At 53.6% G+C, this 21,244-nt stretch overlaps 1 protein-coding gene across 1 annotated transcript in view; it reads left to right on the forward strand.

The window, feature by feature from the left end:
• The window catches only part of NAA16 (N-alpha-acetyltransferase 16, NatA auxiliary subunit), a 772,708-nt gene that overhangs the window by 705,703 nt on the left and 45,761 nt on the right, over positions 1-21,244 (forward strand). The window contains exons 17-18 of the mRNA XM_086934938.1: positions 1,596-1,694; positions 1,888-2,031. Of these exons, the coding sequence (XP_086791064.1) occupies positions 1,596-1,694; positions 1,888-2,031 (243 nt within the window). The remainder of the gene's footprint in view (positions 1-1,595; positions 1,695-1,887; positions 2,032-21,244) is intronic.

The raw sequence follows: 21,244 nt of genomic DNA on the forward strand, positions 1-21,244 counted from the left end.
GCCTCCCCCAAAGACGTGCCGTGTACGTCAAAAAAGCAGTCCTTTTTTTATTTTGGTATACGTGTTTTGACGCTTGTTTCCATGGAGGATGGAAGTAAGGGCTCGTAGAGAAAGACGTGCAGGTAAGACGTTTCTACGCGTAGTAAAATCCTACGTTGTAAATACCAGCGTGGTAAAGCCACTTGCGATGTAAAATTCACGTGGTAAAGCCATACGTGGTAATTGAAATCGTGGTATAATCATATATTCTTTATAGGACGGTGCACATCACATTCAGCAAGTTGGCACAGTCAGTGGTGCCACCAGCTGGTGTGCAGGGCTACTGCTGAAAATATTTCCATTTCATGTCTGACTCCTAGGGAAGTATTCAAAAGGTGAAGAATCTGTGTTAATATAGTCTCTACCTCAAAGAGCATCACCGAAGGTAAGTAACGTATTCACCTGAGTCTATCATCTTGGGCATTGCTATGAAATTACACTGAAGGCTCTCAGTCTGATTTTCCCTTGAATGCTGGCTTGGTGCAAAAAGGACTTTGCTCCCACATTGGCATTACAAACCATGCAGAATTTTTTCATAGGCCTGGCAGCTTCCACCGCTAAACCTTTGTGAGGTAATATATTTGCATTTGGAAAAAAATCAAGATTCCTTGTTTTGCAACACATATTATATTACTAGGGTATTCCTGCACCCCCGATTATTACCTGCAGAACTCATAAGAGAAAGGTATTATTGCAAATAGGGAAAAGAGCAAAATGTTAATGCTCTTTCCACCATAGTTGTTGTTGTCTCTCAACAGTCCCCAGAGTAGGAGTATTGAAAGAGACCAACAAGTTACTTAATATCACTCCACTCACTTTAATTTCACTGGCCTCTCTTTGATACTTCATTTCTTCTATCTGTTACAATTTGGAATTTATGAGAAAATTGTTGGAATTTGTACTAAATTTACCCGCTAATTCAATAATACTGTTATCTGGTGTACATATTATAGAAAGGCAAAATATTTAACATTCCTTTTACCTAGCTCCTCTCTGATCTCTCCCAGCTATCTTCAAAGGACGCTCTCTGCAAAAAGCATTAGGCTCAGGAATTGACAATGATCAGCAAAAAAAAGATTTCTATATTTTATCTAATACAAAAAAGTTATAGTGAACATCCCTCCTCTATGAAAAATCCGAGTATTAAACCTCTTTCTTTTCAGTTTGAGTATTGAGGTTACACACATCTTTGTGTTCACATGAAACATTAATCCATTGTGTTTGAAGATGTAATTGTTTATATTTTATTACCACTCACATGGGTTCCTACTACTTTGGCTATGTTTTTTGTTGTTGAATTACTTTTGTGGAGCTGGGAAATGTTTGTATTGAAGAACCTGGAAGAAAGTACATTTAGATAAGTTAAGAGTGTGTTGGTTTTCTGAAATTAATATCGCACTTCCTTGTTAGCAAATAGTCAAGTTTAAAATTAAATTGATGATTTGATTATTTTGTGAACCCTTATAAAACCTATCATTGATGAAGAGAATACCATTTTATGACACATTGGATTCAAATCAACTCTTAACTGAAGGTTTTTTTTTTTACTTTGACAGGAAAGTTTTTACTGATGTTGCAGTCTGTCAAAAGAGCTTTTGCTATTGACCGCAACAACCCATGGCTTCATGAATGCTTGATAAGATTTTCAAAGAGTGGTAAGTTAGGAATTTAAAATCACTTATTTTGCAGCATCCCATTTTTCTTCTGCTCGTGTTAACTGTCTTTAACTTGAATCGTTTTTTATATTCACTCTGTTATCCATACTTCTAGATCATTGCCAGCTATATAACTTGAGTGGTTAACTATCATGGGAAGTGATATGAATATGAACCTGTTTTCTCATTGCAGTGACGGATCACAGTAATCTTCCTGAAATTGTAAGCAAGGTTTTAACCCAAGAAATGCAGAAAATATTTGTGAACAAAGACCTGGAGCATTTTAATGACGAATTTCTGAAACAAAATTCTACCTCTATTGAGCATCTGTTGTCAGGTTTGTCCCTTTATTTTTTCAATATCCAGGTATGACTTGCTGGATTGTGTACTCAAATGCTATTGCTGTAATTTTGGAGATTGCTGTGCACAGAAGGATCAACTGGGTTATCTAACTTTCAATTTGCCACTTGTTCTTCCTTATTCATTGGTGCTCAGTCTTGCTTAGCAGCCACCTGGCCTGGTCAACACTGTCAGTGAAGAAGCATTTAAGGCCACTGCAAACGCAACTCCAGGGGTTTCATTAAAGGCATGCTTTTGCTCTTGGATGCTTTCTTAAGCACCCTTTTTTTTACTTGCAGGTCTAGAGGCCCTCGCTTACTCCAACAAACTTACTTTTAACTTGTTGTTTTATTGAAGTGGCACACTTCATTGCTGCAGCCATATGTTTTATAATTTTTCATTTCTCAGCTTTTAACTACTTTGTTTCCCACTATCTGACTATGGCCAGAAAGCAACTGGGCACTACTTAACTTTTGTTTGTTGGCACTCAGGTTTCTTAGCAACCATTCTGGCAGGTCAACACTGACATTGAAGGAGCATTTAAGGTTGCTGCCTGCCTGTGTCTCGCCCGCACCAAGTACACGTCCTCCTGTCTGTTCAAAACCCTGTGTTTCTTGTAGACGTAATCAACTCATCATCTTGCGAGGTGCCATGAAGTTAACCACTCCACCTTTCAATGCATTTCAACCCAGCAACACCTTGTCTGGGTCCTTGGTGATACAGTACGTAATACAAACATAGGAGCGGATTTGGCTGGGACGCAGGCCACTCTGATTTTGGGGACCCTGTGACGTACTGACTGGAGCTCCTTTGTGGCGGTAACTTAACTGGGAAGAATAGGCTCTTAAAAGCCAGTGGGGAGATTTGTCTGCCAACTTTTGCACAGCATTAGGGTGTATTGCTACAGCCGACCTCACTCACCCACAATGGGTAAAGTTGATAAAGCTCAGCCAAAGCTCAACTGTGAGCCATGGAGGTCCAGGACCAGAGAGAATACCTCTGAGGGGGGCCACAGTGCTCAAGAGGAGACACCAGAGCAGGTGGAGGGAGATATCCGTGTCATGCTCGCAGCCATGCAGAAAAGCCTGCAGGACAGTCAGTCTGCTATTGCTCCAAAACTGGACTCTCTGTTCAAGACCTGCTCCAGGGCCTCCACCAAGGCCTATTATTGCTAAGCTTCTAAATTACAGGGACCGAGACGCAGCCCTGAGAGTAGTGCGGGAGAAGCAGACATTGCAATTTGAGAGGTCTGCTATCACCCTGTACCCAGACTTCACGATCCCAGTGCAGGAGTCACGCAGGCAATTTGCACCACTTAAGCATTGGCTGCGGGACCAAAATATTGACTATGCCATGTTGTACCCAGCGATGTTGCGTGTAAACAGGCAGGGAAAACCCAGGATTTTCACAGACCCTAAAGGGCTGCAGAAAGCCCTGAAGGAGTGGTCAAAGGAGCGGCGAATAAGCCCGGAGCAGAACAGTTTGGAGGGAGTGAATGGAGGCAGTCTAGAGGAACAGGACTAGCACGCGACCTATCCAGACTGCCAGAAAAGATGGGGTGCCTCGAGAAAGTGTAGGATGTGGCATGCTCTGCTGTGGAAATTAAGGCGAGGGCTGGGATACAGCTTACAGGAGGGCTTGGAAAACTTATACTGTGCTATGAGTGTTGCTAGGTTGTAAGATTTGTAATGGGACGGGTGGAGCACCTTAAACGTTATTATGGGACATGATCAAGATAGTTGAATTGATTCCTAATGCAGTAGATTGACTTGATGGCGGACGGTAATGGGCAGTTAGCCTAACAAAGTTAAGTTACAGCAGGGGAAGGCAACATCCGCACACATGTGCACCACAACTTTGGTCTAACCTCAATGATTGCTGAAATAACACTGTTAGATGTGCATTTGTTATGATATTTGGGGGTTTTGTGGGGGGATTTCGCCATTGCAAAGTTGGGGGAAGCTTGGCGTGGATAGGGGAGGAGGAGAACTGAGACTAACGCACTGCAGAGTTTTTAGTGTTGCAATATTTAGACAGGACAGGTGTAGCTTTGATTTCAGTCATTCTTCGCAGTCTATTCTACAAATGAACATACAGTTTCTATGATGTCGGCTGATAGTACGTGCACCATGGACACACACAGTAGGCTGAGGGTCTTGACTTCGAATGTCCGGGGCCTCAATGATCATAGCAAATTAAGGAAGGTAATGGCATACTTGCTGAGACATAGGATAGACGTTGCATTGTTACACTTGCCCTTGAATAGCAGCATGTTCCGCAGCAGAAGTCTACTGGGGACAACACATGGGGCGGGCTTCACTACACATGCGAGAGAGGTGATCACTTGGGTGAATCCTAAATTTAATCTCAAACTTGAGCCACTCAACTCTGATCAGGAGGGCAGGTATGTTATCTCACGATGCAAGGGGAAGGGTTTAGACCTGATTCTAGTTAATGTCTATGGCCCTAATTATGATAACCCGACATTCTTTGCTTCACGTACAGAAAAGATGAAAAGCTATACGGGGGAATTCAAATTTGGAGAGGCGATTTTAAATGTTTACTGAACACACATCTAGACAGATCGGGAGGACCAGAAAGGCGTATAACTGCGTCGGCCCATACTATTGCAGATGCGATGACGCAATTTGAACTAAATGATATCTGAAAGAAACACCTAGGAATAGATTCCTTACCTTGTAATTACCCCCAGCATCAGACTGGATCAGGAAAGCTTTCGTCAGCAGTACCCCTACGCGTCGGAAGGTGGCGTAGTGCGGCTTTGCATCTGTCGTTGGTGTCGTGGTCGCCTAGATGATGTTGCGGCAGCTACTTAGACACCGCTCTCACGCGCTGACGTCAGTTCTTTTATTTTCCGCGCCAACAAGTGCAGATCCGGAGAGAGCAGTACCCCCAGTCACTTTTTCGAGTCTTTTGTTTCTGTTTTTTCTAGTCGATCGACTCCTGGTGCCGTAGGGATGCCCGGTTTCAAGTCCTGCAGGGACTGTCATCGTATGATGTTGGTCACGGAACCGCACCGCGGGTGTCTCTACTGCCTGAGACGTGACCACGACCCCAAGTCGTGCCCCGACTGCCGGGCCATGGCGCTGAAGACTTTGCGGGAGCAGTCCCGGAAGTTGCTGCAAGTCCGGCAGTCGACTCCGCGCCGTTCAAGGTCCCGGTCCCGTGGGAGGTCGAGGGACCGGTCGCGGAGGCATCACCATTGATCGTCGGAATCAAAGTATTCTTAATCGGGGTCAGGTAAGACAAAGCACAACAAGTCGAAGAAGCGCCATCGCTTTCCGACTTACCCTCACCGTCGTAGCTGGGGGAGCGGGTGGTTCCACCCCCGCAGCTCCAGCAGAGCCTACGCAGTCGCTGTCTGCCTACCCACCCTTCCTGGGTCCGTCGGCGACTCCGGCCCAGCTGCAGGAATTTCTGTCAGCCATGGTCCGCCTCTTTGGGCCGTCTAGCCCCGTCGGGCCTGCCTTTGGGCCCCGTCGGCCCGATTGGGGACCCTCGCTCTGCATTGTCAGTGGCTCCGGCGTCACCCGGCCCGCAAGGATTCAGACCTGGATCCTGGTTGACGCCAGTTGACCTAGTGACGCCTCCACTGACGTCAACCGTGGCCCCAGACGATGTCGTCCCCGGTTTCAGCCCCGATGTGGACACTGCATTGCTCAACGCTGATTCAGACGCTGATGGGGCCTTTCTACCCCTATGTCCAGCCTCCTTATTTTCGGACTGTTTCAGCCTTCAGAGGAAGGGGAGGACTGGGAGGGGTCTGAGGACCCTCTCACAGCCCAGTGTGAGTATGACCCGGACTGGGCAGAAGAATTGGGGGATGCCAGTGGTCTTGACACCTATCCTGACCTTGTCATGCTATATCCTCCTACCGTGGCTACGGAGAAGGGTGCAAGCTACGCTGTGGTGGTGCGTAGGGCGGCAGAGTCTCTCCACCTCAAACTCCCTACCGTGGCCGTCACGACTCACCTCCTGACAGAAGTGTTTCAGCCGGCGGCTACCTCTGCGGAGTCACTGCTGCCTTTTAATGATTCACTTTGACGTTCTTTTGGGCACCTGGTCCTGGCCCAAAACAGGGGCTCCTGTGGATAGGAACGTGGCCCAACGTCCGGCCCGGGCGACCCCCTTTCCTCTCCCAACACCCCACCCCTGAGAGAGGTTGTCCAAGCCTCCACGTCCCAAAGCGCATTCCCTACTACACCCCCGGAATGGGAGTCCAAGAGGCTGGAACAGTTGCGGAAGAAGATTTTTTTCCTCTGCCAATTCAGGCCTGCTGTCTGTGAACACTGCATGCATCTTGGGCCGTTATTCCCACTCTGTGTAGGTTACGGTGGCGCAAGTGCTGACTCAATGTCCAGAGGAGGCCCAGACAGTGCTCTCTCAGTCTATTGCTGAAGAGAGAGATGCAGCCAAGTTCACAATTCGATGTGGCCTTGACACCGCCGACTCGCTGGGCAGAGCAATTGCCACGACAGTGGCGCTCCGTCGCTAAACCTGGCTGAGGACTACTGGCTTCTCTGGGGATGTCCAGAACACTCTCATGGACATGCTCTTTGATGGTATTCACCTTTTTGGCGGAAAGGTAGATAGTGTGTTGGAGCGTTTTAAGGACTCATGGGCTACGGCCAAGTCCCTGGGCCCTTCGGCCACCCGACCTCCTCTGTCTTCTGCTTTTCGCTCCCGACACATTTGCTTCAGAGCCACAGGCCTGCGCAGCAATAGTCTCAGCGCAGACGTGGAACCCACCAAGGTGGGTCAGGGGGCCAGCGTGCGGGTCAGTGCCTGGACGCCTCAGGGCAGCAGCCGCGCTTAATAAAACCCTTTTTCATTCCATTTCATTCATTTTCATTCATTTCTTTTCAGTCCACCTCTACCCCCGCCACCACTGCCTCAAAACCTTCCTAGTCCAGTTTTTCATGCCCATCAAACACCAGCAGGCGGCAGGATTCGCCATCACCTCCCCCACTGGCGCACCATCACTACGGACAGGTGGGTTTTACAAATAGTCCTAGGAGGCTACTCCCTCCCCTTCGACACTACCCCTCCAGCCATGCTACCCCAGTACCACCGCATGTGGGGGGTCACTTGGCCTAGGGGGCCATTGAGCGCCTTCCTGCGCCAGAAGTAGGTTGTGGTTTTTACTCCCACTACTTTCTGATGCCAAAGAAGGACAAGGGCCCGCGTCCTATCTTAGACCTCCGGAACTTCAATCGCTTCCTCTGGAAGGAGAAGTTCAAGATGCTAACTCTGGCTCAGGTCTTGTCTGCCCTCGACCCTGGAGACTGGATGGTAGCGTTGGATCTGCAGGACGCATATTTCCATGTTCCCGTCCTGCGGGCCCACCGGCGTAACCTGCGGTTTATGGTAGGCCATGAGCACTTTCAGTTTACTGTGCTTCCCTTTGACCTTACCAGCACCCCCGGGTGTTCACGAAGGTGATGGCGGTGGTCGGAGCTCATCTGCGCCGATCAGCGGTTCCAGTCTTCTTCAATCTCGACGACTGGCTGTTGATGATGAGATCGCCCCAGGCAGTCTTCTCCCACCGCCAGACTACAGCCGACCTCCTGCATTTGCTGGGGTTCTCCATCAATGTGCCGAAATCGCACCTGGTTCCTTCTCAGAAGCTCCATTTCATCAGAGCAGTTCTGGATCCCGATGCTCTTTCGGGTCTATCCTCCCGAATGGCTAGTCCAGGATATTCAGGCTCTGATTAGGATCTTTTAGGCTCTATCCTGGGTTTCGGTCAGGATGACCCTGAGGCTTCTGGGCCTCATCGCCTCCTGCATCCTGCTGGTCACTCATGCCAGATGTCATATGCGGGCTCTGCAGTGGGACCTGAAGTTCCAGTGAGTGTATCATCAGGGGAGCCTGTCCAATTACGTCCAGATCTCAGAGGGCACTGCACAACAGCTGCAGTGGTGGCTCACAAACTGGCATTGGGTCAAATGCAGATCCCTCTCCCTTCCCCAACCAGAGCATACAGTGGTGATGGATGCGTCACTCCTGGGATGGGGCGGCCACATAGGAGAGGTGGAGATCAGAGGCCTCTGGTCTCCGGCGAAGTACTGGCTCCATTTCAGTCTTCTGGAGCTTCGAGCGATCCGACGTGCACTGAAGGCATTCCTACCCTCTGTCAAGGTGAGAGTAGTGCAGGTGTTCAGACCACACCACCGCCATGTGGTACTGCAACAAACAGGGCGGGGTCGGGTCGTGGACCCTCTGTCAGGAGGCTCTGCTCCTGTAGACAAGGCTGGAACATCAGGGCATTACCCAGGTGGTTCAACACCTGGCAGGTTCACTGAAAGCCAGGGCGGACGAACTCAGCCGCAGGTACATGATGGATCACAAATGGCGTCTTCACTCGGACTTTGTGCAAGGTCTCTTTCGACAGTGGGGAGAGCCTTGGTTAGATATATATTCGCCACCGAAGAGAACGCACGTTGGAATTTCCAAGGCGGCACTCGCTCGGCAACGCTTTTCGTCTCATGTGGAGTTGCAGTCTATTGTACGCCTTTCCGCCTATACCACTTCTGTCCAGAGTGCTGAAGAAGATCAGGCGCGACCAGGCCCAAGTCATTCATGTGGCTCCGGACTGGGCTAGAAGAATTGCTATCCTGAGCTACTCAGTATGACCATCTATCCACCGATCCGATTGCCTCTTCGGAGGATCTTCTGTCGCAGCAGCAGGGGACCGTCCTCTACCCGAACCTGTCCAATCCCCACCTCTTTGCTTGGGGATTGAGCGGTGGCAGGTGATTCCTTTCGACTTTCCTCCTGAAGTCTGTGATGTCATTCTGGCAGCCAGGCATCCCTCCACTAAGTTGGTATACGCCTCCAGGTGGGACTAATTTGTGGCATGGTGCACAGCAAAGGCTGTGGATCCCCTATCTGCCCCTCTTTCAGAGGTTCTATTGTTCCTTCTTTCTTTGGCCCAACAGGGCTCTGCTCTGGGCACTATCAAGGCCTACCTTTCAACTATTTCGGCCTTTCTCTGGCTACCTGATCAGCCCTCTCTTTTCAAGTCCCCTGTTGTAAATAGGTTCCTCAAAGACATTACTCACCTTTTCCCCCCTATTCCTTTTGTGATGCATTTGGTTTATTTATTCATAACTTACATATTTGATGTGCGTTCCCTTTGAGCCTCTTCACAACTGTCCTCTACGTCTATTAACCTTGAAGACTGCTTTCCTGATTGTCATCACCTCCGTTAGGAGAGTGAGTGAGCTCCAGACTCTTTTTATAAACCTCCTTTTCTGTCTGTCCATCCGGAAAAGGTTGTGCTCAGAACCCGTCCATCCTTTTTTATGTTTAAAGTATTTTATTGAAAGGGTACACATAACAAAAAGAAAGACATTCAGGCAATGACATTGTGCTGCAATCCCGGGAGCCCATCTTCAAGAAAATGCTAGGTGTCCCGCAAGTGCAGTAGAGGCTGCGTGGGCTCCTCGTCCATCAACATTACATTAGATAACACCCTGAGGTAGAAATAAAGTGTCTGTGCCCTTCCCCTTTTTAAAGAAACAGTTCCCCCCCACCCCCTTCTTGTTCCCCACCCCCCTCCCAGTCTTAGCTAAGCCTACTGAGCTCAGCCCCCCCCCACTATCTCCAAACTCTATCTAACCAGTGATTATTGAGCAGCGAAGTCTACCGGTGGTGTCAATCTCAAGAGCCTCAAGTACCTCGGACAGGTCAGCTCCCTAAATTCGGTGGCCAGTAATGCATGGAAGGGCTGCCACAACTCCCTAAATTGCTCTACCTCCCCGGCCATCATCAGTGATAGTTTTTCCATGCCCAGGACATGCCACAGCCTTTGTAACCAGCCCGTGATAGATGGAACAGTGGTGGTCCGCCAATGTATTAGAATGTTCTGAACGGCGAAGCCCAGTGCTATTGCAATTTGTCTGCCCCTACGAGATTTCAATGGGTACATCAGCCCGTTGGGCAAGCCCAGCAGGACATATGCTGGAAAGCGGGGCAACTCTATCTCAAATAGAGTGTCAATCTCATCTAGCACCTCCTTCCAATAAAGGCTCAACACCGGGCACTCCCGCAGGACATGTGTCAATGTGCCCAGATGCCCACATTCTCGCCAGCAAGTATTATCGATATGTCTATCCATCTCGTGTAACCACTCCGGGGTGTAGTACCAGTACGTAGACACCTTAGTAAAAGTTTCAGTAAGCCCTACATGGTATGCAGAGTGTCGTGCGCGGTATGAAATCTGATCCCACTCCTTATGGCTCAACGTTCTTCCCTGCTCTCTGTTCCAGCGTTCCCTACCTGGATTATGAAAGTGTGAGGGGGGAGGCTGTAATAGTTTATAAAGATCTGTGATGAGCTTAGCGTCCGAAGACCGCGTCACTAGCCACCTCTCATATGGCAATAGTTTCCTATCTGCTAGCTCACGCACCTGTGGTTGCTAGGCCCAGTGTCGCACCTGCCAGTAGCGCATCCTATCTGTCTCAGCTAAACCATACTCTTCCTTAAGCGTCTGGAAAGGAGAACTCCGTCCGGCCCGTACACATGGAAAAGTGACCTACAACCAGCAGCCGGCCAGTGTGCGAAAGCCCTCTGGGCAACCCCTGGTGTGAAATCCGGGTTGTTTGCAATAGGTGTAAACGAGGAGGGGGGACGTGGTAAGCTCATGTGCAGTGCTAGTAGTGTCCCACACCCTCAGCGGGACCCGCGTTACATAAGACGCGTAGAGATTCGGAGGGCGGTGAGTCCTACGCAAAAAGGGCACCTCTTGTAAAGGGCGGCCCGCTACCGCCTGATCTTGGAATAACCAATGCTTGTCCGACTCCCATCGGCTCCATTCAACCAGATATCGAAGCTGCGCCGCTTGAAAATACTTGCGTAAGTCTGGGACTCCCAGCCCCCCAGATTCCGGTGCCAACGTGGAGAGAACTCTCCTCATTCGTGGCTTGCGGCCTTGCCAAATAAAACGGGATAGGAACGATTGTGTCTGCTGAAACCAGCCCTTAGGCGGGTGTAGCGGCAGGGCCCGAAATAGATATAGTATCTGAGGGAGAACCGTCATTTTAACCGCTGCCACTCTCCCGAGCCACGATATCAAACCTTTGCTCCACCTCCCCAGTTCCTCTTTAATCTTTCCAGTCAAAGCCGTATAATTGGTTGTCACCATAGCCTGCAACGTAGGTGCCAACAGGATACCCAAGTACTTGACCTGGTGAGCCGACCAATGCATGGGGAAGAGGCCCTGCAACTCCCGCCGTGTTGCAGGAGTCAGGGAGATGTCCAGTGCTGTCGATTTGCCCATATTCATTTTGAATCCAGCAACCCGTGAGAAAGCCTCCAATTCGCTGATACACGCAGGCAGTGCACGCTTCGGCTCCTCCAAGTTCAGAATCACATCGTCCGCATAGAGGCTGACCGTATGAACATATCCCCCCATCTTCACTCCAGTGGCGTCCGGATTCTGCTGGAGCCTCTGAGCGAGTGGCTCCATATATATAGCGAAAAGGAGTGGGGACAGGGGGCAGCCCTGTCTGGTGCCGCGTTCGATGCCAAACCTCCGAGAGCCCCAGCCATTCACCCGCACCACCGCCGACGGGAACCCGTTACAGTTAAAAACCAGGGTGCGATATTTCTCACCTATGCCCATCCTCGTCATAACCCGTTCCAAATAGGGCCAGTACACTCGGTCAAACGCCTTTTCAGCATCTACCGAAAGGAGCATTCTCTCTCCAGGAATCCGGGAGGCCTTCTCCAGAACATGCACCACCCTCTTGGTGTTGTCCACCGTCTGCCTCCCAGGGACAAAGCCAGCCTGGTCCACCAGGCCCGGTAAGTGAAGCGCTAAGCGTGCCGCCAGAATACCTATGTACAGTTTCAAGTCCACGTTCAGAAGGGAGATCGGGCGGTACGAGCTGCATTGGGTCCGGTCCTTCCCTGGTTTAGGGATAACCGAGATCGAGGCCTGTAGGAGATCCGGAGGGATTGCCCCCGGCTCGGAGAAGGAGTTAAACAATTTAGCTAGTATAGGGGCCAACGTGACACTGAATGTCCTATAGAAGAGCGCTGTGTAGCCATCCGGGCCGGGGGCCTTCCCATGTTTAAGCCTGGAGTTGGCAGCAATCACTTCCTCGACCCGTATCTCCCTCTCGAGATACTCCGTTTGAGATGGTTCTAGGGATGGGAGTGTGACTGAGTCCAGGTAGTCTTCCAACTCCTGCTCCGCAGACTCTCCCCGGTGTATAGGTCCGCGTAAAATCGGCAGAAGGCCTCAGCATCTGGTCGTCCCCCGTGACCAGTCCGTCATTCCCCATCACAATCTCCTTCACCCGATGACGTTCATTGGCCACCCTGAGTTTATTCGCCAAAAGGCGGCCACACTGGTCTCCCCCGTGTAGTAAGCGTGTTTCAGTCGAAGTGCTGTTTATTCTGCCCTGTCCATGTCCATGGATGACAGGAGCTTTCTCGCTGCCTTCAGCTGTTTCCAAATCCTGGGGGCCCCCGTACGGCGGTGCACCTCTTCCAATTCCCTAACTTTTTGGGTGAGCTCATCCCGTTTCTGCCTCCGTTCCCTGTTCTCTGCCGAAGAAATCGCGATAAATTCACCTCTGACCACTGCTTTAAGTGCGGCCCACTGCGTCGCCACCGAGGTATCTGCCTTATTATGTGTTTGGAAGTCCCTGATCTGAAAGAAACATGTTAGTGTTAGATTCCTTACCTTAGAATATCCCCAGGCGTCAGTCTGGATCCGGAAACTTTTGCGTAGCAGTACCCCTGCGCGTCGGTAGGCGTCGTCTGCAGGCGTCCCCTGCGGCTCCGCGTCAGTCGTCGGCGTCGTGCGCCGTGATGACGTCGCTGGAGTATATAGACGCCGCCTCCGCGCGCTGACGTCAGTTCTTCTTTTTTCCGCGCCAGTGGATGCAGATCTGAAGAGCAGTACTCCGGTCTTTGACCAAGTTTTTCGATTGTTTTTTCTCTTATTGTGCCTGATAGGATGCCTGGGTTCAAGAATTGCGATGACTGTGAGCGCACGATGTCGGTCACGGACCATCACCGCCTCTGTCTCCGGTGTCTGGGCCCCGACCACGACGTGGACTCCTGTGTCGACTGCCGGGCCCTCACCAACAAGGCTAGGCGGGAGCGGTCCCGCAAGCTACTGGAGCTCCGGGTGTCGGCCCCACGTCGGGACCGGGAGCGGTCCCGGTCCGGCCGGAGGTCGAGAGAGCGTTCGAGGGAGCGGTCGCGGAGCCGCGCCGAGCGTTCCGGAAGTCGACACCACTCGTCAGGCTCGTCAGGTAGGAAGCACAAGAAGTCGGGGCGTCGTCATCGTACCCCCGACTCCCCCCGACGCTCGCGCGATGCGGCCGGGGGCTCGGGTGACCCCAACCCCGCGGCTCCGCGAGAGTCGCCGGCGCGGCCTGCCTCATACCCTCCGGTCCCTGGGCATGGCGCGACGCCTGAGGAGATCGAGGCGTTCCTCATGGCCATGAGGGCGCTCGCTTCTCCGACGGGGCCTACGGCGCCTTCGGGCCCAGTGCTACCGTCTGGGGGCCCTGGCGGTTCGGGTGTCCCTGCCTCGGCGCCGTCGGGTGCTCCGGCCCCGGCGCCGCCGACGGCTCCGACCCCGGCGCCGCAAGGGCCTTCGGGATCGGCGCCGGCTGGTCTTCCGGCCTCCCCGGCGCCGTTGCCATCGGGGTTACCCCCGACGCCGCCCCCGCGCGGCGCCGGTTCTCCAGTGCCGGCTCCGGCCGGCGGTGGGGTTCCGGCGCCGGCTCCGGGCGGCGCCGTCCCCTTACCTTCTCCGACGCCGGACACGGCGCCGGACGGGCGTCGCTCGACGCCGGTCCCGGCGCCGATGGGGCCCATGAACCCCGAGGAGCCGGTCTTCATCGTTGACTCCGAATACGGAGAGGATGAGGAGTACGGTGAAGGTTGGGAGGGGTCCGAGGACCCTCTGTCACGCGAGTGCCAGTATGACCCGGACTGGACAGGTGACTTGGGGGATGCCAGTGGTTTGGACGACTCTCCTAACCCTGGTTTGATCTCTCCTCCTTCCGTGGCATCGGTGGAGGGAGCTGCCTATTCTGTGGTGCTGATGAGGGCTGCCAAGGCCTTACACCTTGAGCTCCCCGTCGCGGCCGTGAGGCCTAACATCCTCACCGAGGTCTTCAAACCGCAGTCATGCCCACAGGAGCCACTGCTGCCGTTTAATGAAGCCTTGTCAGACGTTCTGTTGGGCACGTGGTCCAGGCCCGCTTCAGGTGCGCCTGTTGATCGGAACGTGGCCAGGCGCCACCGTCCTTGTCCGGACGACCCCAAGTACCTGTCTACCCACCCCACTCCTGAGAGTCTGGTGATCCAGGCCTCGACCTCCCAGTCCGCATTCCCGTCGGCCCCGCCCGACCGGGAATCCAAGAGGTATGACCAGTTTGGCAAAAAGGTCTTCTCGTCCATTAGTTTGGGCCTGCGGTCTTGCAACACCGCTTGCCTCTTGGGCCGCTACACCCACTCTGTGTGGGATACGGTCGCGGAACTGCTGCCAGAATGCCCCATGGAGGTGCGGGCAAAACTCGGTCAAGCTGTGGCTGAGGGCCGGGATGCAGCGAAATATTCAATACGGTGTGGTCTTGATACGACCGACTCGCTGGGCAGAGCTATGTCGACGACGGTGGCGATTCGTCGCCACGCCTGGCTGAGATCCGCCAATTTTTCGGCTGATGTCCAGAATACATTGATGGACATGCCGTTTGATGGCTGTCACCTGTTCGGTGACAAGGCGGACCACGCGCTGGAACGCTTCAAGGACTCCAGGGTCACGGCCAAGTCCTTGGGTCTCTCGACCCAGCGTCAGCAAACGGGTTCGTTTCGTCCCTTTCGTGGCCAAGGAAGGGGCGCCCCCACACGTGCTGCCAGCCACGCGCCGCAACAATCCTTCCAACGCGGTGGCGGCCGTGGAAACCGCCGTGGTGGCGGTCGGGGACAACGGCGGGGTCAGACCACACCTTCCCCCGCAGCATCTACCCCAAAATCCTCCTAGTCCGTGCTTTCGGCCCCATGTGACGCCAGTGGGTGGCAGGGTTCGCCATCACCACGCTCACTGGCGCGCGATCACTTCGGACAGGTGGGTGCTGCAAATCGTCCGAAGGGGCTACTCCCTCCCCTTCGAGACCTCTCCTCCAGCCATGCCACCGCAGAACCACCCCACCGTGTGTCGGGGGACCACTTGGCACTTCTGCAGGAGGAAGTTACGGCCCTCTTGGCCAAGGGGGCCATCGAGCGCGTTCCTGGGCCAGAAGTAGGGCGTGGTTGCTATTCCCACTACTTTCTGGTGCCCAAGAAGGACAAGGGGGGCCTACGTCCTATCTTGGATCTAAGGAACGTCAACGGCTTCCTCAGGAAGGAGAAGTTCAAGATGTTGACGTTAGCTCAGGTCTTGGCTGCTCTAGACCCACAAGACTGGATGGTAGCGTTGGACTTGCAGGACGCCTATTTTCACATCCCCGTCCTGCCGGCCCACCGGCGTTACCTGCGGTTCACGGTAGGCCTGGGGCACTTTCAGTTTATCGTGCTCCCCTTCGGCCTTACCAGCGCCCCACGGGTGTTCACAAAGGTGATGGCGGTGGTCGCAGCCCATCTGCGCAGGTTGGGGGTTTCAGTCTTCCCCTACCTAGACGATTGGTTGTTGAAGGCGGGCTTGCCCCAAACAGTCGTCCACCACCTTCAGATGACGGCAGACCTCTTGCACGACCTGGGGTTCTCCATCAACGTGCCGAAATCACACCTGTGTCCCTCTCAAAAGCTCCTTTTCATCGGAGCGGTTCTGGACTCGGCGCAGTTTCGGGTTTATCCTCCGGAACGGCGGGTTCGGGATATTCAGGCTTTGATTCCCATCTTTCAGCCGCTATCCCGAGTCTCGGTCAGGTTGACGCTGCGGCTGCTGGGACTGATGGCTTCCTGCATCCTTCTGGTGCATCACGCCAGGTGGCGGATGCGGGCTCTGCAGTGGGACCTGAAGTTTCAGTGGGCCCAGCATCAGGGCAACTTGTCCGACCACGTCTTGATCTCGGAGGGCACTGCGAGACAACTGCAGTGGTGGCTTACGGACCGCGATTGGGTCAGGGGCAAGTCCCTCTCCCTTCCCCAACCGGAGCACGTTGTCGTGACGGACGCGTCCCTCCAGGGCTGGGGTGGCCACTTGGGAGAGGCAGAGATCAGAGGCATCTGGTCTCCGGCGGAGTCCCGGCTCCATATCAATCTGTTGGAGCTGCGGGCGATTCGTCTGGCACTGAAGGCATTCCTCCCCTTTGTCAACGGGAGTGTAGTGCAGGTGTTCACCGACAACACCACCGCCATGTGGTACTGCAACAAACAGGGCGGAGTGGGGTCGTGGACCCTTTGCCAGGAGGCTCTGCGCCTCTGGCAATGGCTGGAACGTCAGGGCGTGACTCTGACGGTTCAACACCTGGCAGGTTCTCTGAACGCCAGGGCGGACGAACTCAGCCGTCGGTGCTCGATGGATCACGAATGGCGTCTGAACTCGGACGTGGCGCAAGGCATCTTTCTGCAATGGGGAGAGCCTTGGTTAGATCTATTCGCCACAGAAGAGAACGCGCAATGTCATCAGTTCTGCGCGTTGGAGTTTCCAAGACGGCACTCGCACGGCGACGCCTTTCGGCGCGAGTGGAGTTGCGGTCTGTTATACGCCTTTCCGCCTATACCACTTCTGCCCAGAGTGCTGAAGAAGATCAGGCGCGACCGGGCCCAAGTTATCCTTGTGGCTCCGGACTGGGCTCGAAGGTACTGGTATCCCGAGCTACTCAGCATGTCAGTCGGTCCCCCGATCCGCCTGCCCCTTCAGGAGGACCTTCTGTCGCAGCAGCAGGGGACGGTCCTCCACCCGAACCTGTCCAGTCTCCACCTCCATGCTTGGAGATTGAGCGGCGGCAGTTGAGGCCATTTGACTTGCCTCCTGAAGTCTGTGATGTTATTCTGGCAGCCAGGCGTCCCTCCACTAAGTCGGTATACGCCTGTCGGTGGAACAGATTTGTGGCATGGTGCACAGCAAAGGCTGTGGACCCTCTTTCTGCCCCTCTTTCGGAGGTTCTTCTGTTTCTTCTTTCTCTTGCCCAGCAGGGCTCTGCTCTGGGCACTATCAAGGGCTACCTTTCTGCCCTTTCAGCCTTTTTGAGGCTTCCTGATCAGCCTTCTTTGTTCAAATCCCCGATTGTAACTCGATTCTTGAAAGGCATCACTCACATGTTTCCACCTGTTCCGTTTGTGATGCCTCAGTGGGATTTGAACCTGGTTCTAACTTTCCTGATGTGTGCTCCCTTTGAGCCCCTTCATTCTTGCCCTCTCCGTCTCCTGACTTTAAAGACGGCTTTCCTGGTTGCCATCACCTCTGCCAGGAGGGTGAGTGAGCTCCAGGCTCTTTCTGTCCAACCTCCTTTCCTGTCCATTCATCCTGACAAGGTGGTTCTGAGGACTAGACCTTCTTTCCTGCCCAAGGTTGTTTCGGTCTTTCACATCGGGCAGTCCATCACCCTCCCTTCCTTCTTCCCGCCTCCGCATCCTTCAATGGATGAAGAGCGGCTCCATCGTCTGGACCCAAAACGTGCGCTTTCATTTTACATGGATCGCACACGCCAGTTCCGGGTGGATGACCAACTGTTTGTTGGCTACGTGGGTGCGAAGAAGGGACGGGCGGTTTGTAAACGAACCATCTCTCGATGGGTCGTCCTCTGCATCAAAGCGTGCTACTCTTTGGCTCGGAAGGAGCCTCCTGTTGGGCTGAGGGCCCATTCCACTCGGGCCACGGCGGCTACTACTGCCCTGGGCCGGGGAGTCCCCTTGCAGGACATTTGCCAGGCGGCTACGTGGGCCTCGCTGCACACCTTTGCGAGGCACTACTGCCTGGACAGTCAAGTCCGGAGGGATGGCTTCTTTGGCCGTTCTGTCCTCCAGGACTTTCTGGTGTAGTTTTGTATTGGTTCGCAGACCCACCACCGGGGTTGGTATTGCTGGGGTATGTATTCTAAGGTAAGGAATCTAACACTAACGTGTTTCTTTCAGATGAACAAGTTACTTACCTTCGGTAACGATATATCTGTAAGAAACATTAGTTAGTGTTAGATTCCTTACCGAACCCACCCATCCTCCCCGTTCTGCGAACTGATACCTAGGGTTAAGGTCATCCCTTTCAGGGCCCTAGTTTTTACATGGCACCAGTGTTGGTTCTCTCATGGCTCTGCGTCTCCTGGCGCGGAAAAGCTGTGTGCAAAGAACTGACGTCAGCGCGCGGAGGCGGCGTCTATATACTCCAGCGACGTCATCACGGCGCACGACGCCGACGACGGACGCGGAGCCGCAGGGGACGCCTGCAGACGACGCCTACCGACGCGCAGGGGTACTGCTACGCAAAAGTTTCCGGATCCAGACTGACGCCTGGGGATATTCTAAGGTAAGGAATCTAACACTAACTAATGTTTCTTACAGATATATCGTTACCGAAGGTAAGTAACTTGTTCATCACCTCCGTAACCTTTTGCACGACAGTTTTCTTGTGTAACAGAGCGTCTCTGAGGCGCCAGACCCCCCGGGGGGCCCGGTCAGCCGGCAGAGAAAAGCTCCCCGAGACCGGTGCGTGATCCGATAAAGATAAGAACCCCACCTCCGATGTCGTAGCTAAATCCCGGCCCGGTAACTATGAGGTGATCCAGCCTCGCGTAGGTTTTGTGTGCGTGAGAGTAAAAGGAGTAATCTCGATCCGTGGGGTGTAGGTGGCGTCAAAGGTCATGAAGATCCAGGTCCACCAGTTGGGATTTAACTGCTTGTGACATTTCCCCTGTCTGTGGTGAGCGCTGTGCCGATCTATCTATAGCTGAGTCTACCACCATATTTAAATCTCCACCCAAAATAATGTGCCTGTCCGGGGATGCTGTTATGTCCACTAATGCAGACTGTAAAAAGCTATCCTGATGTTCATTCGGACAGTAAATTGAACCAATGGTAAATGTCAGTGCCCCTAATTTGAATCTGTGCGCTAATAGTCTCCCCTTTTGTTCCGCAAATTTGTGGAGGACCTCCCCTCTAAAAGAGTTCGACACTAAGATCGCCACCCCCGCCGTCTTGGTGCTGGACGAGGAAAAGAACTGCGTGGGAAATGTACGGGATCTTAATCTATGGCAGTCTCGCGCAAGCGAGTGAGTCTCCTGTAGAAGACAAATGTCAGCCTGTGTGTTCTCTAGCAAGGACAGAACTGCTCTTCTTTTGACAGGGTTATTAAGTCCCTTAACATTAAGGGTCACTACCTTAAGGGTTGCCATCCAGAGTCAAGACAGAATGAAACATGCAGTGAATCCTGTGTATCGGGGGGGGCCTGTGGGCCTCAACTGGCCGTGACTCCCCATCGGGCCATCGTGGAAAGCTCAAGAACACTGAACGGACTGTACCTTCCCCCTCCCCTACCCAACTCCCGACCCCCTCGTTCCCCAACTCCCCCTCCTCCCACCCCCCATTCGGCACCCCAACTCCCCTCCCTCCCTCCCCCCCCCCGCCCCCCCAAACCCCCAACTTCTTCCGAGAAATTGTCCCAGCCGTGTCCTGTCCGGACAAGTCCGTGGTAACTTATCGTAGTGGACGTCCAGCCACACCCTTCCCCCCCTCTGCCCCCCCCCCCCAGCCCCTCATGGCTCTAAGCCGGCAAAAACAGAAATGCAAAGTCGTTCTCCCCCCGGAGCAGTCTTACGCTGTTAGTGCGACGCCGTCGTGCACCACTATGTCTCTGGAGGCTTCCTGGATGGCGCTCGCCATTTCAGCCCTGATGGTAGGCGAACTCGGACGTTGGGATGCCGCTGATGTTCTGCGCCTCGAGACCCTGTGCCAGCCATCCCCGGTGGTGCGTCTCCTGCGAGGTGTAGTGGAGGCCTCTTCCTCCGCCGTGATCCCCAGCACCTCGCACGTGTCATGTAGGGACCTCAGTTGATGTAGCACACCGTTCCAACGGAAAATAAGTCGAAAAGGATGACCCCAGGAGTAAGGCGTTTCATGCTGTTTCAAGAAGTCTGTTGCGATTTTAAACGCTTTCCGTTTTTGGAGGGTGATTACAGACAGATCTTGATACAAGGCCACTGGGTGTCCTCTAAATGTAAACAAGGGTTTTTTCCGGGCCTCCGCCATGATCCGTTCTTTCAGCGGAAAGTCAGGGAGAAATGCCAGGATGTCCGGTGGCGGGGCTGACGCACGTCTATGAGGCCCCACTCGATGAGCCCTATCAATCCGTACCGGAAAGTCTGCCGCTTCGCCCAATATATCCCTGAAGAGCTCCCTCAGGTATTCCGCTACATCCGTCCCCTCCTCCGTGGATGGCACACCCCGGACCCTGATGTTGTTCCGCCGAGAGCGGTTCTCCAGGTCTTCGTTGTGGGCCGGAGGTCCATCTGTTGGTCCCTCAAACGCAGCACCTCCTGTTGTAGCTGCGTGATCTCCTCATCTTGTCTCTGTGTGGAACTTTCCACCGTGACCACTCTCTCGCCAAGACACTCGACTTCTCTCTGGATCTCGCGGACATCCCCGGCCACCTCCTGCTTCAGCGTCTGAAAGTCTTCTCTCAGCGTGCCAAAAAGCGACTCCAAAAAGGACCGAGTGACCGGGGGTTCGCCGCCGCCTGTTGCACTGGAGCCACTGGCTGCGTTCGGGGACGGTTGACTCCTCTCACCCCTGGTCCGAGACCTGCCAAGCATCTCGGGGAGCGTGCGGTCGTTCCGTTTATTGCCTTTCTGACTCGCCATCTTGTCCTCAAGGCCGCCCTGCCAAGTACGGGCACCGTGTCGGCCGGACACCTGGGCAGCGACTCCACTCGCCTCGTCTTGCTAGGATGACTCTGTCCTATGCCGCTGGATGCTCCTCCGGGGCCCCCGCGTCCAGGGGGCGACTTCAATGGCCGGGAGTCGCTATCCGTTCCCGGCCACGCTACAGCCAGGGGTAGGGAGTCGACCACAGCCTGCGCAAACCGGTTCCTCTGGCCTGGCTCGTCCTTCGGCGACTGCCACAGTTGGTTACGGTAAGCCGACCTTCCACGGCGGAACTCTCAAGGGCACCATGCTCCGCCGTCCGTTTCTTCACCACCACCGAAGGCCAACATGGCGTCTCTGTGTGCCCCTGCAAGCTATCGCACCCCTTCCGGTGAAGGTTTCGGCTATGGGTGTCCCTCC

Source organism: Lissotriton vulgaris, chromosome 8, assembly GCF_964263255.1.
Source record: "Lissotriton vulgaris chromosome 8, aLisVul1.2, whole genome shotgun sequence".
Taxonomy (NCBI): domain Eukaryota; kingdom Metazoa; phylum Chordata; class Amphibia; order Caudata; family Salamandridae; genus Lissotriton; species Lissotriton vulgaris.